Source organism: Astatotilapia calliptera, chromosome 4 (assembly GCF_964374335.1).
Source record: "Astatotilapia calliptera chromosome 4, fAstCal68.1, whole genome shotgun sequence".
NCBI lineage: Eukaryota > Metazoa > Chordata > Actinopteri > Cichliformes > Cichlidae > Astatotilapia > Astatotilapia calliptera.
Genome location: NC_137425.1, coordinates 12,833,627 through 12,852,119, shown reverse-complemented (window position 1 = coordinate 12,852,119; position 18,493 = coordinate 12,833,627). Strand labels below are relative to the sequence as shown.

At 41.5% G+C, this 18,493-nt stretch overlaps 2 protein-coding genes across 2 annotated transcripts; both read right to left on the bottom strand.

The window, feature by feature from the left end:
• Positions 1-325: 325 nt before the first annotated feature.
• On the bottom strand, positions 326-12,228 carry LOC113020680 (dual specificity mitogen-activated protein kinase kinase 6-like). The gene is made up of 12 exons (XM_026164844.2): positions 11,886-12,228; positions 8,330-8,399; positions 8,148-8,196; positions 7,937-8,050; positions 5,417-5,536; positions 5,202-5,318; positions 4,151-4,202; positions 3,928-4,055; positions 3,588-3,665; positions 1,846-1,985; positions 1,555-1,600; positions 326-1,289 (listed from the first exon to the last, which is right to left on the bottom strand). Exons 1-12 carry the CDS (start codon positions 11,902-11,904, stop codon positions 1,212-1,214), a joined length of 1,011 nt encoding a protein of 336 aa, XP_026020629.1. The 5' UTR covers positions 11,905-12,228; the 3' UTR covers positions 326-1,211.
• Positions 12,229-12,335: 107 nt separating this feature from the next.
• On the bottom strand, positions 12,336-16,584 carry btbd17b (BTB (POZ) domain containing 17b). The gene is made up of 3 exons (XM_026164843.2): positions 16,348-16,584; positions 14,704-14,989; positions 12,336-14,403 (listed from the first exon to the last, which is right to left on the bottom strand). The coding sequence occupies exons 1-3, from the start codon at positions 16,433-16,435 to the stop codon at positions 13,329-13,331; spliced, it is 1,449 nt and encodes a 482-aa protein (XP_026020628.1). The 5' UTR covers positions 16,436-16,584; the 3' UTR covers positions 12,336-13,328.
• Positions 16,585-18,493: the final 1,909 nt, after the last annotated feature.

The following is an 18,493-nucleotide window of genomic DNA, read 5'->3' as shown; positions in this document are numbered from 1 at the left end:
CAGTCAGCTTGCCCTGTGAGTTTTGTGTGCATGCGTGTCACACTGCATTAAAACAAACTAATCCAACCACTCTACCATTCATCTACACCGGGACAGGTTGGGACAGTGTCATCTTACATTTATAAAGAAAAAACAAAGCAAAGATATTTACATCTTCCAAACATAAATTATTTCCCTAACATACTGCCTGTGTAAGGCATAAAAAGATCTCTAAAACAAAAACAACCAGAATCAATAAGATAAGAAGGAACTGAGACGAGGAGGGGGTGGGGTTAAAAGGGTGGTTGAGGGGGGGGGAACAAAACAAAACACAGGAAAGAACAAATGCAAAAAAGAACACAAATTATTTAATGCAATAAGTCATGAGAACGATTTGCAAAATGGCACATAGAAGACGAAGCTGTGAGCTTGATTAGGCAAACCCCTGAACACCACCAGGCAGTAACAATGGCAGCACAGGAGCCAACTCTGTAATACCCCAAAAAAAACACAATGCGGGGAGGGGCCCACTGCATGGATCAGATCTGTGCGACTCGACTTATCCAGAATATGACCTTTGACATTTCTTGCGTTTTGTCTCAGCTCCGGAGCCTCCCACACAGCCTGGCCCGCAACAACTGGAGCCCCTGTACTGATCAATCACACGTGGGCAGCAACCAGGTCAGACCTGATCCGAGCTGACCAGTAAGGCCCTAGTGTGGTAAAATTCACACTTTTCAATGAGCTACAGTATTGAAACGGATACAAACGGATATGCAAATATAGCTTTCAGTACAAGAACAGCATACACATTAACTGATGGTTTTGCAGATATAATTGAAAGTATGCATAAAATATGTCACAAACAAATAAAGGCTGGCTCTGTCTGCTTTAGAGAAAGAGTTAAAATAAGGATTTTTTGGAGGGGGACTGAACAAGATAAGAACAACAAATTGGGGTGAGTTCATATTTGTCGTACTGCATAACTGCTCACACAGGAAGCTTGGGAAGAGTGAATTAAAACCTCTCCAGTTGACCGTACAAGTTCATATCACCACTGCTGTCCAACTCCAGTGCTGTTGGGCTGCTGTCAGTCTTTGGGTCACCCCCTTTGTTGTGTGTGGGTGCATGAGTCTGTCATTCCAGTGAGTTTTCACAAAAAGGTAGGCCATAGGTTCGTTTGCTGAGAGGTCCCGCCTATCCCCGATGAGGCGGAGCCTGGAGTGACCACATCAGTCATCCAGGATGACCTTGACGAAACTGGCCACGTCTGTCTCTTTGGAGTCATGCAGGGTGAAAAATGGATGTTTCTGCATACATATAAATAGAAAATACATAATGTTTCAGAATGGCAGGAAAACATTCTACTTACAGCTCTCTTGTTATTTACATGTTAAATGCACATAATTTAACAGGTTTGTTGGGTTAAAAGAACAAGGCTGCCCTCTTGTGGACAAAAAAAAGAATGAGACACTGATCTTCATGGCAGGAATGCTAATGGCGGCAAAACTGCTTGTTACATGACAGGTGTTTAGAATTTTTGAGAAAGTGATCAAATATTTACAAACAACTAACCATCAATTCTGTATAAGCCGGTCGTTCATTGGGCTTCTTTCTTAAGCTGTAAAACAAAAGAAATGCAAAAGTGAGAAAAATAATAACAATTTTATACAAAAACTATACAAAAGAAGCACTAAAATGTGTGAGCATGGTCTCATGTCCTGTTACACACAGAAACACTCTCCTCCACCTCTTTCATTAAACAAACGGCAAACACTGACCCCTGCTGGATCTCAGTGTTTACTTCCTGTTTTTTTTTTTTTTTTAAAGCACAAGGTAATGATTGCCATCTAAGGTGAAACTCACCACTGAGAGATGAAATCTACAAACTCTGGGGAGAAACGGTCAGCAGGCAACTGTGGAGAAGGTTCATCCACCACCTGTTTGAGCTGTTGGAAGGGAGTTCCCCATGACTCGTAGGGAAATTTCAAAATGGCCAGTTCAATCTAGGAAGAAAAGAAAGGAGAATTCAACAAATACTGTACTCATTACAGCTCAACTTCATGATTACATGTTACATGTACTGGTTTACTTTCATGTTTGCAGAAACTCAGCACATTTTGCAAAATGTCTTTCTACAGAATTTGAATTTTGCACAATTGGAAACTTTTATTACGCTCACTGGCCACTTCATTATGTACACCTGTTCAATTGCTCACCAATACAAATATCTAATCAGCCAATCACATGGCATCGGTGCATTCAGGCACGTAAACACTTCAAACCAAGCATCAGAACTGGATGGACATGGCTGTTGGTGCCAGACAGGCTGGTTTGAGTATTTAAGAAAACACTCCCGATCTATGGAACAAAAAAAAAAAAAAAAAAAAATCCAGCAAGCATAAGACCATAGTGGAGGCCACTCCTGTCAGTTAAGAACAGGGAACTTAGGGTACAATTCACACAGGCACACCAAAATTGAGCAATAGAAGATTTCTACTTCATCATTCGATGGTAGGGTCAGAATTTGGAGGATCCTAAAAGTGTTGCACTGGATCCCTTTGAATCAACTGAGCAGCATTAAAATGCCACAAACCACCAGAGTATTGCTGCTGACCATTTTTATCCTGTTATGATCTTCTGATGCTTCTTCCAGCAGAATAACTTGACATGTCACAAAGCTAAAACCATCTCAAGTTGGTGGTTGAACAGGACAAATGGCTTCCACAGTCACCGAGTCTCAATCCAACAGAGCATGTTTGGTGCGTGGCGGAACGGGAGATTCATTTCAAGGATGCAGAGCTGGCAAATCTGCAATAACTGTGACGCCAACATGTCAAGACGAACAAAATTCTCAGAGGAATGTTTCCAGCACTTTGCTGAAAAATTAAAAAAATGGTTTCATGCAACATAAAAAATTGATTTAAAAAAAATTTAATCAGCATTTGTCTTGAATTAGACCAATTTTTACTGAGAAGCCTGAGATGTATCCTTCATGTCAGAGCAATCAGATTTAGGAGTGAAAGTAAAAACGAGTTAATAAAAGTTCTAGCAATCTGTAAGCCATTTTATATATTAATTGAAACCACCATGAACTACTATTATCAGCCGAATGAAATGGAATCCGTGTGGCTCGGTTATCAAAAGCGTAACGGTCACCATGACTCAGCATTAGCTGGTAGCATTGTATCTCACCAAATGGTTAGTTACACAAATCAACCCGAGGAAGCCTGCCATTGTTTGCATATTCGTTCTCATGATTTCTGACAAGAAAATTGAGTTTATCACTTTATTTTTGTGACATATTAACTGCTCTGATTGACAGGACAATGGACAGATGATTACATAAAACTGAACCAACATTGTGAGTGTGGTGGTTGCCATCTGTGTGACTGGTGTGGATCCAAAATAAAGTCGAAGCAGCAGAGCACATAAAAGCGTTCATCATCTAACAGAAAAAGGACGGTTTGCAACCTTTAAAAGTGGTTTTATCCGCATGCGAGTAAAAAGGTAAGTCAGTGGATGCCACGAGGCAGCACTACTTTTTGAAAACATTTCTTTGCGTGCAGGTAGAAAAGATTCAAATTTCCATGTACAGCTCCGCTCACCATTGTGATACCGAGGCTCCATATGTCCGACTTGACACTGTAGCCTTTCTGGTTGAGGTCAGGGTTGATCCGCTCAGGCTGAAAAAGAAAACATTAAGAACAGATAAGTGGTACAAATATTTGATCATTACTTTTCTATTTTTTTTAAATAAACGAATTTAAAAAATGAATCTCAAAGTCAGACATGAATTAGAATCATTGAACATTCTGAAGTATCCAAAATAGGAAAACTTTCAAGACTATTTCAAATAATGCTCTGGTTTTGTGAGCTGACATTTCAGGGAGGATGTCTGAAAGCTTAGACTGTTGGGCAGCAGAGGCTCTGACAGTCCTCACTCACCGCCATGTAGGGCTTGCAGCCTGCATCCATCGTTTTAGCCACTGAATCCACCAGGTGGCCACTAATGCCAAAGTCGCACATCTTCACTTGGCCCAAGGTGTTGATCAAAACATTGGAGGGCTTTACATCTGGTGAGAAACATAGTTAAGAGTGTAAGAGAGCACATACAAGACTAAAAATGATGAGAAAAATCTGTACATTTGTGATTTGATCTTTTGATTACCTCTGTGTATCACTGACAGGTTACGGTGCAGATGTTCTAATGCCTTTACAATCTGTAGAATAAATAACAAAATTTCAGAAAAAGAATATATATATATATAGTATGTGTTATGCTAGGGCAAAAGGATATGGTGATTTGCAAATGATTCATACCTAACATTTATTTGAACATAAAACATATCTGATATGGAAAATTTACAAACAGGAGGTTGCGTTATGCTCATTTACAATTTGATGCAAACAAGTTTGAAAAAAAGTTGTGCATTCTCCCACTGTGCTGCATAACTTTTAATGGTAGTGTTTGGTCTGTGTGTGTGTGTGTTGTGGAAACAAAGAGACCAAATTGTGTAGTTCTAAAAACAATAATGTCACAATAATGTAACAGTTCAGTGCCACGTTTATTGTGTTTGTTTTCATAATTCAACAAAGTTTCTCATGAGTCTTTTTAAAAGCTTCCTGAAGTCTTGCATAGCCCGTGCAGTGATTTCCACCACATAATCATATCTATTTTCAATGCAACACTGTGCTTTGCATAAACTTTATCACTCTTAAACTTCTCAGTTTTTTTTTTTTTTTTTAAAGGCTTCACAGCAATCAAACGAGGCTTATGCTCTGCAAAAAACACAAATTCAAATTTGCTGCTTAAACCATTTTCTTACTGTTGTATTTTTGGGGTTTTGCACACATCAAAGTTACGATTTTTTTCCAAATTGTACACATGCAGAAATGTAAAATGTTTGCAGAACTGGAGGGACTTGTGAGAATGTTCTGACAAACGCTTATCAGAGCATCCATACTGAGCATCTCAAACTGTAGCTCTGCCTGACTGGCGACCTCAAAGTGTGGCAAGATTCTGGAAAGTCTCTACGCCCAGCTGCTGTTCACCAGCAAAACCACAAACTGTCATTCTACTTATCTTCCTCTTAAAAAGAAAGTAAGCATTTGTTCTAGAGAAAAGGAAAGTGAGCTACTCCTTTAGAGTATTTGCATGCACATGTGCATCCACCTAATCTTAGTGATACTGGCTTTAAAATGTCGAGGACGTGACTTACTGCTACCGTGATCTTGCCCAAGATGTCCTCGGGAATAGTTCTGCCCTTCTCAATAACTTTCTTATAGAACTTATCCAAAGATGTGTCCATCAGTTCCATGCAGATCCAAACATCACCCTAAAAAAACCCAAGAAGATGATCGACCATTAATAAGGTGAGAAACACACAGTGCACAGCACAGTCATACACGAATGACGTTTAAACACTAGCTTCACCTCTCTGAATAGGGCGCCATAGAAAGTCACAGTGAAGAAGCAGTCCACGGTCCTCATGGAAATGTCCAGGTCCATCAGCAGCCTCTTCTGCTCCAGAGTGTTGACTGTGGCACGGATCCTCTGGTGACACAAATATCATAGATTTGCAGTTTCAGCACCATTCAATTTAGCTTTATTTACATAGTGCCAAGGCTCCACAACAGTCACCTAAAGGTGCTTTACATTAAGGTAGAGATGGCACGATACCACTTTTTTATGTCCGATACCGATACCGATATCATAAATTTGGATATCTGCCGATACCGATATGAATCCGATATAATGTTTTTTAATCAACAAAACTGTTTTTTTTAAATATCTTGCTGCATTTTGTATAAGTTCATACTCAAGTTTAAAACAACAACTACCCTAAAGCTATTCTGTTATACCTATATGCAAAAAAAAAATATTTCATAGTTCAGCAATACTGATCAATCTAATAAACTTAAACCTACACCATCCTCCCTATTCTGGTATTTTAAAGAGTACTTAGCGTAAATATTAAGCAACCTAACTAATAGGGTTCCAACTCCCAGCAACAACAAAAATAAATAAATAAAAAATAGGGAACCACCCCTCACACTCCACCTCATGATGCTTAATCGACGTAATCAACCTTAATTTGATGCAGTGTGAAAAAAAATGCACAGAAATCAATTATTTTTCAAGAAATATTAAATAGATTCAACATCTTTCTTCAACAAAATTGCAGACTGCACAGATGGTACCTTCCCAAAGGAAAAAGTACTATAGCTTACTAGGGTATATATATTAGACTTAATAGTCACTATATACAGTAATGGACTTCTATTCATTTTACATCAAATTAAAACTTTGGGTGTCAGATAATTATTTATTAAAAGCTAGACATTTTAAATGAGAATAAGAAAGAAAAGTATGTCTTTGTGCCCCCTTTTCCCTGTTCATGCCCTATCGGCCCCCCTGGCTAAACTTTGCTAGATCCGCCCCTGCACAGTTACCAGCCGTCAGCTACGTAGAAAAAGATCCTCGAGTAGAAAGTAATAATAAATAAATTCTAACAACAGCTTATCAAGCTTAAACGTGCTGCTGTTGTTCAGCCGATGGTTTCCTCTTTCTGGTGCAAAGTGGGCCAAAAACAAACCAGAGAGACGGACTCGCGACAGAAAAGCCGATCAGCTGATCATTAAGCAGTTTCATGATTGAAGTAGCAGCCAGAAGAAGCAGTCGCTCCATATATCGTTTGGTAAGCTTAACGCAGGAATGCTTTACAAACATTCAGAGATGGACTTACACACTTGCTTTACTTCTCTCGGGGATAACTTTGTCGGAGATGAAATGCCGGGTTGCTAGCGAAGCTCCACATGCTATCCAGACCACCGACAGGTCCCGCATGCCACAGCCGCTCTATCACGTGATGCATACTGCTCCGACGTGCTAACGTTCTGAGGTGAGTTACGGGGTGTTGCAAGTTTTGTGAGGTGCTTTCGTGATATTTAATGGATCGGATTAAATTTTTTATTTTTCTCCGATATCCGATCCAGTAATTTAGGTCAGTATCGGACCGATACCGATACGTAATATCGGATCGGTCCATCTCTACATTAAGGTACAGACCCAACAGTGTCTGACAGAAAATCCCAACAAGACTCGCTACAAGCAAGCACTCTGAAATGGTGATAAGGAAAATGTCCCTTTTAACAGGATGAAACCTTCAGAAGAACCAGGCACAGGGAGGGGTAGCCATTGACTGTGACTGGTTGGAGGATGAGGGAAAAAGAGATGGGACAAAACCCAAACTCAGGGAGCCAGAAGACAAAACTGCAATGGCATGCTGCAATGGTGCATAAACACAGGTAAGTGGAGAAGTGCTCAGTACATCACATGAAGTCCTGCAGCAGGCTGACTCTATACCAGCATACATAAGGGGTGGTTAAGGGTCACTTGATCAAGACCTAATTATAAGCTTTATCAAAAAGGAAAGTTTTAACTCCAACCTTAAAAATAGAGAGCGTGTCCATCTCCCGAATCCAAACTGGGAGCTGGATCCATAGGAGAGGGGCCAGATAGCTGAAAGCTCTGCCTCCCATTCTACTTTTAGAAAAGTAAGCCTGCAGTCTCAAAGCAAAGTGCTCTGTTGGGGTAACATGATACTATGAGGTCTTTAAGATATGACACGGCCTGATTATTCAAGACCTAAGGAAAAGGATATCAAATTCAATTCTTGATTTAACAAGGAGCCAATGAAGGGAAGCCAATATGGGAGAAATCTGTAATAAATGCATGAACTCGGGCAGGTATAGCTTAAATCAAATTGTCCATGGCGCTCCTTATATCTACATTGCCCCTCAAACATTGAGTCACTGAGTTGGAAGGCTCCAAGTGTTTACAAGCTGAGGTCATATACCGGATACATCTATCACTTATATTAGCATTTTAAAAACACAGTGCATTTACAGAGATGATAAATCAGGTAGCCAGAGTAGTAGCTTTGCAGCCTACCTTGACAGCCATGATAACACCACTGGGCACATGTTTCATCTTGTCCACCACACCATATGCTCCCCTCCCCAGCTCTTCAATCTGCTCCAAGTCATCTGCCTTCACGACAAAGTTCTAGACCAAGAAGTGAAAAGTTGTGACATTGCATGTATTTAGCTCAGGAAAAATCAATAGAATTGCATGTTTCTGAGGAACACAGAGCCAGCTTTACCTTATCTCCAATTTTGACACAAGTTATAGAGTCAAGAGCTCGAGGGGGCCTGCAGGAAAACAGGAAATAAATAAGCAACAGCAATTCTATGCTCAGTTGTAATGTAACTGAGATTTATCAATCTATTTGAGCCAACTTTGAGAAGCATGGCTCACTATCTCAATATTAAAAAATAGCCTTACGCTGTTACTTCTGGTGGTGGCGTTGCAAAAACTTCTTTGGCCAGCTTCAGCCCATGGCTTTTCTTCCTCCCTTAAAGCAAAACCATTAAAACAAATGAATAAAACATTGCCATCTCAGTACGTGGTGATCAAGAAAACTGTATGCAGTAGAAACCACAAGTTGTATAATTAGCAGTCCTTCCAGTGGAGCAATTATTCATCTCTTCTTGCAAAACTTAAAAGGCTATTTGGCACTGAGTGTAAAGCTGCCATCGTCTGCACAACAAAATATGAAAATTGAGGTTCAGAATACTTCGTTTCAACTACTGCCTTTTTATTAATAATCCACATTTGCTTATTGATTTTTTTTTTTTTTAATTCCTTTTCTGTTCTCATAGTAAAGAGCACTTTAAAAGTCAATCACTTTGCTGTAGCCTTCCGCTTACGCAAACTAAAGCAAATGACCTGTTATCTAACTGGAGATTAGGTGTGCCCAAAGCTAAGGCCCTTCCATAGAGAGAAGGTGGACTAAATGACTAATCAGCACTGGTATGATGACTCAAATGAAGCGGGGGAGTGAGGGGTACAGTGGAATCAAGCCTTCCTTCCTGGCGTGTTTTGCGTGTTTAACCAATACAATCATTCCTTTTTTTCTTTACAAAAACAAATTCAAGTTCTTTGTACATTTTTTTGTTGTGTGGAGAGCAAACTATGGTCCAAACTCTGCAGCTGTGGGAGGTTCCTCTTCTAGTTCCCTGACAGCCACCCATTCATAAACACAGTTTACCAGCAGCCTCTGAGACTTCCCACAAGAGGCTGCGAGTCTCTGCCAGAATGACACAGCTACCGAGCTTACGAGGAACAACAAGGGCAGGAAAATAGCTTTCGACTCCTCTTGACACTTGTGTCGAGCATGCTCGCTCTTGTTCCAGGCTTGAGAGGAGAAACAGAAGACCTTGTTTACTTTTATCTGCGTGCGCTGGGACTGCGAGGCCATAGTTTCGCCCACTAGGATGTGACGTAATTGTTCTAACCATAGTTCAGAGAAACTAGTTCAATGTGCAAGTAAGTCACCTTCAGTTTTAGAAAGGAAAAACAGCAACAATTGGCGAAAACTTTGATTTTTTAGCTGTCGTTGTTACTTGCTTTCGCTGACTGAGTCACACCACTACAGTGTGGAGGAAGTATGTTTGGGTAAACCCCTCCTTTGGTAGCTCAAGCTGGAAGGGAAGTGAACTTTCTACAACGATTCTATAGCCAACCAATGAAACCTAGACACATCCATTTTGTGCTGCAACCCTAAAATAAGCCTGCAGTGTCTGGACAGACTACAGTAGTCTCATGTGGTAGGGAGAGATTGAGTGTGATTTACTCACACATGCTCGGTCAAAAATAGATTTTGCATTTCCTCTGCGTGGGATAAAGCGCGAGCACTCACAGTCTTCTGATGACCTGACAAATAAGACAAGCCTGTCCCCATGCAACAAAATTAGGGCAACATTACTGACAGATCTCAAATACCAAAGCTGATTTTAAGCTTTCGAATGCATTTAACAATGACCTCCTGCAGCAGGCGAAAAACTACCTAAGCAATAAGATATATGTGCATGTTGTAGTTTGAGTTATGTGGGAGTTATGTGCAGTGACGTTTCAGTGGCTTTGGAATATGATCTCCTGTCAGGTAGTCGTCCTGTTTGGGGACACAGCATGTGGTGTGCGGTGTGACCCTGTAGCAACCATAGGGCAGTGGGATATGAGTCACAGCCAGTCAGACGGGACACATCCGCTTAAACACTCAAAAACTGTCAGGACCCTTTGGGAAATATGAGGTCATTTCAGTTGGCTCGCTTGTTGTCCCTGTTGCAAACTGAGCCTCAGAGGACACAATAGTGCCATGACAATAAACACAGTCAAAGTATATCAAGCTGCACGTGGAATTAAAAAAAAAAAAATTATGGAAACAGACATTTTCTCAGAAATGCTCTGAATAGAGAGTGTTTCTAGGGAGGAAAAAATCCTAGTGCTTACCCAGAAACTTGTGCCTTTTTCAGAAGTAAACCATAAAAGGAACCATGCCAGTGTCTGCACTAAAGACTTGCTTTATAAGCAATTATTAGACGTATTCTGCATTATTTTTTTTTTTCAAACACAGGAAGATGTTCATTCAGGTCAACCACTACAAACAGTATATTGAATTCTTAGAAATCCAGTGATGTTCAGTGGAAAATACCCAGAGAACAGCAATGCTATACATAATGTGAACAAGAATTTCTGGATTGTGCATGGGATCAAAGTGCCAATAGCTGTGCAGCGAGTCACCATCAGGAAGTTCCAGCCTTAGAGTGGGTCCATATAAAGACAATGATGACTCATGCCCAGATAATCTTCCACACAACCCTATCAGTGTGTTAGAGAGAACCCAATCTCCAAACATGCCTCCACAATGCCATGCAGTGCTCTTAGACCCACACCGCCACTGACCGGGGAAAGTACAACTCCTTGTAGTGGCCAAAAGAAAGGAAAAAAATCCTTCCACAACCCGCTTTGCACGCAGTAATAAGAGCACAGAACCTGTGTAGCAGCTATCTGCTTGCAGCAAATGAACTGTCAACAGACTGCTGCAAGTCAAAACATGCTATAGTAGGCCAAAGGCTGAGACTGTCTGAATAGCACCCAGCCAATCTAACCCGGCCGTCTCAAAAACACCGAGCACTCCCAGTCTTGGTAACGCTAACGCGATAGTGTAATAACACAAGCGGTCAACTTGAGATGTAAATTGACATCATCGGTATGATCATCATCACGCACTGTGTGACGCAGAGGAAGAACCTTGACTTTTTTTTTCCCAAGGTGTGTGTTTTTTTTGTTTGTGATACTGGCCCTGGCTGCTTAGCCTCGCCGCCTGCTTTAAAAAGAAAAGAATTTCCACAGCGAGGGGGGAAAACTCCACAAACACACGCACAAAAAAATACAAAAGGTATTTTCACGGACGCGAGGCTAAAAATACCTTTTGCGCTAACAGACTGACCAAAACAAAAGGAGACGAAAAATAGATGATTCATAAGTCAGGAGAGAGGAGGGGGGGTACTAAAAATATAAACACCTGTAATCCCAGTGTGCTCTACTTTACAGAAACACGGGAGGTAAGCGCAGCGTTGTGATTTCCAGCTGAGAGGCAAGTTTGGCGAAAGTCCTTTTTTGTTTTAAAAAAATGCTGTTAGCTAACCACAACACGGGAAGTTAAACGAAGCGACGCGGTGGTATTCTTTTAGCCATAATACTAATCACATAAAGTATAGAGTGGAAGCGCCTTCAATATGTTAGTGATGAATACGCTACCACGAGATACCAGGATGTCAGGAGTGGGTATAACGATAGGAAGCTGAAGAAGAGACCTGCTGGCTAGCTTCTTTTCCCTCTTCTCATACATGCAGCTCTCCACCTGGTAAGGTTACATTTTCTATACAAAGCTAGCTAAAATACTTCCCCACAAACTGCCCGTCGGCGTTTCCAATAAATGCACGGCTATTTATTTACTTAAGTATTTTTTTAAAGAGAGCAAAACAAAGACACTTACCTCCTTTGGACAGAGACATTTCCCCTTCGCTTTGATGAGGGGGAAGGGAAGCACAAAGACTTTTGCCTTTTTTTTTTTTTTTTTACTCCCTCCCTCCCTGCATTTACTCTTACACCCGCTCAGTATATCGCTGGCTTGTGTTGCAAGAGCTAGCAGCGATTAAAAACGAGTCGCCTCGTCTTCGTGCAAGCTTTGCGCTTCAATCGCCAGCTTTTAAGATCCAAAATCGGTTAGCAGACGAATGCACAACTTTAAATAAAGTCGCAGAGTTCGCGTTAGTTTGCTAACAAAACCTGCAGGGTGGCCAAAGTCTGACAGCTGAAGGTTCCGATGACGTACGTCCGGCCGCGCGCAAAGCATCACGAGGACTGTAGTTTCCAGGCAATTTCCCGGTAATCTAAGACCCCCCCCCTCCCCCCAAGGAAAAAAAAACCACACGAAAAGATTACCTTAATTTTAGTTTATCAAAGTTTATTTTGGAAATCCTTACTAGTCACCACATACATTTCTTTTCTAATTGTGTTTTCTCATACAGATTTTTTTATTTGTTCCAGGAGAATCACACAGGGACTTTCTTTAAAAGATAGGCAACATTCAAGTGTAACAATAAAAAGAAGAAGTCTCTACAGTCTTGCAAGTCAACTATATTATTCTAAGGAACACTCATAATGGGATTTCACTTCAGTTTCCACTGTTTGGCATGCAAGATCCAAACAGGAGCATATCACAGGAATTGGGTGCCATGTAGTAAATGTTTCATTACAGAGTACTGGATGAGAAAATGCATAAAAGTAAGCTCAATAACATTTTTATTTTAAAGGAAAACGTCTACTGGCCTATTAAAAAACATATTCTTCGTATTCTTTTTCTTTTACCTTTTCCCATTAGGGCTCACTACAGCAGATCATCCACCTCCATCTCATCTTCTCCCTAGCATCCTCCTCTACCACACCAACCCTCTGCATGTCCTTCACTACATCTAGAAATCTTCTCTGTGGTTTAATATTTTCCTTCTCTCTGGTAGCTCCATATTAAACACCCTGATGAAGCCACTATCACTCTGTTCTAACCATGTCAGCCTTGCTTCTCTTACTAGATCACATAGATTGAATACATTTAAGGGGAAAACTGCCACACAGAAACAGATAAATACAGTACAGTAACACTGTTTCTCAATATGGATGAAAACATGAAAAACCCATCATCATTACTGTAATAATCACTGCTGAGCAGTTTATGAGCTGTTATTTTGAGTCCTTTATTTTATGAGACAAATCTTTTTCTTACTAGTTGGAAGACAAGAAAATGCACAAACTAATCAACACTGGAATTGTCACAGATCTGACACATACACATGTATTGTGATATGAGTGTACTTTGGAATATGTGCATGTGATTGTGTGGGTGGATCACTGATGATGAGGCCTCAGTGAATTCCTGTTTTTACTTCCTGGCAACAAGAAGGGTATGGTAGAGAGGTTTTATTACAATGTGCAGATAGAGGGAGCTGTCAATCAGGTATTCGGATGCACGCCGCTGCAGATCAGCATCCAGCAGAAAATCCCCAGCTTCCTCTGTGCTTTGGTGGAAGTTGTAGACATGCTTGACCACCACTTTTCCCTGCTGCTTTGTCATTACAATCACCGTCTTCTGGAAACTCACGCCGGCAAAGTCAGGGCTTGAAGTGGCTGGTGTTACAATGATGCGAGGTCGACCTCCCTCCGTGCGGGTGGGCTGCATAGCACCCAGTTCGGTATAAGTTGACCTGGCACTGAGCGGGAGCCACCGAGGTGAGAACAGGGCGTTCCATGTCACTCTCTTACTGGAGTCATGGCCACTGGGTCCAAGCTGGGTCTGGAAGCTGAAGCTCCGGTCGTCACGGGTGGGGTTGTTTATGATCCAAGGTGATCCCCAGGCAGAGGACAGGTAGTTACGGGGAGTAAAAATACTGCAGTTGACATCAAAGTACTTGGCAAGCTGGATAGGCGAGGCAGAGTGAAATTGGAAAGCTAGATAGAGGAGATCACGGATTGACTCATAATACTTCACCATGAGGGGGGAATGTTTCTGAAGACGGAAGAGATGCTGAGGGTGGATCATGCCATATCGAACGGCCCTCAGGGCACTCTCCACTGTCATACGAACAGGCTGGTTCTGGTTAATCCATCCCTCCAGTGCCTCGTAGAGTTCCAGCTCACTCTGCAGAATGAGGTCAGAACGCTGGAGCAAGGAGAGGAGAAGATCTTCACTGATGAAGCCCCATTCTCTGCTCTGCAGCACAGAAGACAGGTTCCAGGACAGGTACTGCAGACAGCTGTCCCGCAGGGTTATGTCCCCAATTTGTAGAGCATAGTTGTACCAACCAACCACGTGGCCTGTGGGTGAATCACTGGAGAGATGTTGAGTCATATATTGGGTCAAACCCTCCTGCAAGCCCCACACATGGTACTTGCTTGCCAACTTATGTAGAGAAATAGCCTGATCTAGCCGCAGAGAAATATCACCACAGTACAGATACCTGCAAAGAGATTTTTTGAAAGCATTGTTAAAAGAAAGGAACATTTCTGTGGGGCATACTATATTTTGAATCTTTTTTTCTGCACGCATCTGAGTCACTGAAAAAAGCCCACACTCTCTGATTTTAGACTGCAAGCCTCAAAGAGCAAGTGTAAATTTAGAATAGAGATGGAGATGGAGCATTTTACTTATCTGAAAAGAAAGGAAAAATAGGAAACGTGTCTATCTTTTTAGTCATCAACGATATGACCCAGTAACAAATCAGTCTCAATAAATCGTGGCATCTGACAGTCCCGCTCACCTGACAAACTTCTCAAAGATGGCTGCACAGTCAGGCGTCTCCCTCAGAACCACAGAGCTGGTGTTGCGGCTGAGCAGCAGCTCCTCAAACACATCACTCTGCAGGGTAAGAACCAGGCTGTGTGCCTGGATCACCTTCACTTCGTCCGTGTTGATGGTCTCCACACGGAGAGTGACATCACTGCCGTTTCCCAGGGCCAGCAGGGTCTCCATACGATGCACTAAATTCATAGTATGATTTAGCACTGTGGCTCCACTATCCAATGCCACATCATGCTTCAGGGCAGCTGTGGGGAAAAAATAGTGCAAGATGATTTCCACTTCTCAGAAACTCAACAATCACTTGAGCTTTTTTTTTTTTTTTTTTAAAGAAAATGTATTATTCATCTCTGATTACAGATTGATTCTTTCTCTATCTTTTTCTTACAAGTTAAATCATATCTGACACATCTAGAACTGGAATAGCACACCTCTTTCGACTAAACCACAACTGGCAAAATGCGCCGGGGGGAAAAGCAGACTTGCACATCCTTCTCTACCTCTCTTCTCAATTAATAGGGAGCGAGAGCAACAAGCCAGGTGGCTGACTCAGACAACATCAGATACCAGGTGCACCAAAATGAATCCTGAGTTTGCAGCCCCATTGCAGATGGATTCTTCTATGGGTCCTCTTGAGCATAAATACAAGTGGCACATACTGGAGAATCATACATGAAAGACTCAGCATGAGAAGTCGCTGATTCCATTCTGCTCTGCCACAGCCATCAGCAGCCTTCTTGGCCTGTTAACTGGGGGTTTAATGAGACACAAGGGGGAGCACACTTGGCTTCCCGGGATGCATCACAGTCTTTATTTCTCCACTGCAATCAAGAGCTCCCACTTCAAAGTAACATTTTTCCAATTAGCCAGCCAGCACTGTGATCCAGCTGAGTATATGGGAGTGTGTATTGACAAATGATTCTGGCATGGTGTGATCAATTAAAAAATATAAATCCCAAGACCCACAATGGCTGTTACATCTTTTTGCAGAATTTCTTTAGAAAAAGAATAACAAATGTGAAATTCAGTTAAAAGTAGACAACTTAAAAAGTAGTGCCTCTTCTACTAAAGCTTGAAAAAAGCTATCAGAATCAGAATCAGAATCAGAATACTTTATTGATCCCTGGGGGAAATTATTTATCAACATGAATTGGTTTATACACATTAATAAATAAGAATTAAATGAGTCTGTGTACACACATCAAACAGCAGCATAATGTGGCCTTCGATAACTTTTGTCACAATCAGCCCTTCTTTTAAGGAGTAGAGGAGATTTCCCTCTCAGCACTTGTACTCTGCTGTACTACTGTGCTGGCACAAAGCCTAGTGGCAAATGGACTTGCCCGTCTTTCACTGCACCCAGCACACAAACAGATGAGGACAGGATGAGAGAAACAGATAAATACCCCTCCTTTGCCCTGAGGCTGGGCACGAGCCACACATTCATGATGTGCCCTACTACCCATGACTGTATGGGGGGAGCTGGACTGAAATAGAACAATACAGCTTCCCTTAGAGTGTAGGATGTGGGGGAAAAAAAGATGTAAAGGCAAGAAGACTCTTTAGTAGCAAAATTCAAACTACTGATTTTAATTTGCTATCTTACCTCCGCTAACTGTGACAGAGTGGATCAAGAGTAGCAGGGTGCCCACACAGACCCAGGCAGGAATCTCTTGTTCACATGAGCGTACCATATCTTCTTAGTTATTCCCTCCTTCTCTTCCTTTGTCCTTTTCTCCACTCTTCCGTTCTTCCTAACCCTTCTTCTTCTCACTGCTTTGCCTTTGTCGTATGTGTGTGCAGAAAGGTGTGTTGCCCTGTGTGATGCCCGGCTCCCTGTCCTGGACTCTTTATGTAGGACGCTGGCCTTTCCCTGGCGCATCTCACAACCCCACGGACTCCATTGATTGGTGGAATCTGGCAGGGGCGTTGCTATAGCGACAGCTTTGATTTTGAATTTCTCCCTTTTGGATGTTACATGGCATTGATCTGCAACACCGGGCCAGCCAAGGACTCAGCTTAATGTTTTTTAGTTTAAAGTCAGTGGGGGTTAGCCACTATTAAGAATCAATAACAACACAGTTTCACATTTTAATGGCACTTAAACTGCAGCAGATCTCTGGGCTGAAAATGTTCTTTTATGGTACCTAAGTTCAGTATAATCAGAGCTGTGTAATTTATCAGTTAATTACTGCAGGTTGCATTGAGACTATCTGTCAAAAGTAATTGAGTTTCTAATGTGTGTGACCAACTGCAGTTAATCAAATTTCGTAATCCATTTATTAGACCATTTTTCAGCTGAGTGCAATTATTTCTTTGATGGCATGTTAATCATACTAATGTGAGGATAATTTCATTGGTGCTGGGTCTGCGCATCAATTTGAGGCAAGCTTTGTCTATCAAACTCAAGTGCCAATCAGGACTTTTTTTGCATGTGCTTTGGAATTTCTGCTCTTCGTCAAAGGGCATGTAAAATAAGCTTTTATGAGACTTCCCAGTGCATCATTAAGTACTTGTAAAACATTTTCCCTTTTCTTCCTTTTCAGGTGCACTCAGTGCACCACAAAGTGTGGCGTACTTATTGAGAGTATCTAGTATAAATACCAGCTAGATATGGAGGTAATGGTTTGCTGCTTGCAGGGAACATACTAACCTCCCATCTATAAAAATCAATATTAAATGCTATAATGATTCAAAAGTGAGCTAACCACGTGACAGTAGAGAATTACAAAAAACACAGAGTAGGTGGGGTACACCTATATTCAGTAGGTTCTGATGTAAGATAGCAACCATGACAACAATACATAATTCCTTCAATCATGTCCCCTGGGTTCAAAGAGATGTTTGCATTCTCATCTAAATTAACCTTTATTTAACACTCAGCTAGTACTGAACTGCTTGTCAGTGATGGGTCTTTCAATACTGAGATCTCTGCTAAACTATTCTTGAAATATATAGATTGGGTGTTTTTTGATCATTGCAAGATCATTAGTTGCGATATTCAGTGAAATAGAACAATGTGATGAGTGTTTTTAAAAATTATGCCCATCTACCTACTTTGGGAAAGACGAGGAGAGAGGCCATTTCAGATGGAACTGGGTTGTGGTGAAGTGCTGAGGGCTGCCAGGCTGCAATAAAAATGCAGGAGAAGAGATGTCCTGTGAGACCCAAACCTGAGCCACTTCTATGAATAACCTGACATGTTCTCAAAGGAGAGCAGTGCAGCTGAGGTGTCCTAATGAGGTCTGCTGCAACAAACTGGACAAGACAATACAGACAGGGTACAGGATTATATATGGTAGCATCTCATCATCTCAGTCTGTTTTAGCTTTAGACAGAAAATATAGACATCACACTGAGACTTATGTCAACTACTCAGCCTGTTTTGTTGCATGTAAATATTATGAATATTTTTATGTATTAACTGGGTTTCGCTTGGTTTACCAGTTCAGGAACTTGGTATATGCAAGCAGAATTCACAGTAAAGTAGGCCTAAAGCTCTGAAAAGTGCATGTCCTTCATTTAGGTCACATTGCTTTCTCCTTCGATCTAACCTCCTATTAAGAATCTGAGCGGACCAAAATGCAAAAGGATGGATTGACAAACTGCTGGATTTGTGAGAGCACCCCTGGGGACAAGATCCATTGAGAGATCAATGCACCATGGGGGGCTCCATCACGCAGTATAAACAATAAGTTAAGTACAGGCTGGATGCCAGAGCCGGCTTTAGCAAGGTGCCCTGGATGACCTTA

Bases quoted from the DNA above. Each gene is read 5' to 3' on its own strand.
- LOC113020680 (XM_026164844.2), bottom strand. The intron at 8,051-8,147 runs GTAAAGCTGGCT...TTCTTGGTCTAG, and splicing joins GTGTCAAAATTGGAGATAAG to AACTTTGTCGTGAAGGCAGA. The intron at 1,290-1,554 runs GTTAGTTGTTTG...ATATGTATGCAG, and splicing joins CGGCTTATACAGAATTGATG to AAACATCCATTTTTCACCCT.
- btbd17b (XM_026164843.2), bottom strand. From the start codon at position 16,435: ATGGTACGCTCATGTGAACAAGAGATTCCTGCCTGGGTCTGTGTGGGC. The intron at 14,990-16,347 runs GTAAGATAGCAA...TTTTCCCCACAG, and splicing joins CTCTGTCACAGTTAGCGGAG to CTGCCCTGAAGCATGATGTG. The intron at 14,404-14,703 runs GTGAGCGGGACT...ATCTCTTTGCAG, and splicing joins ATCTTTGAGAAGTTTGTCAG to GTATCTGTACTGTGGTGATA.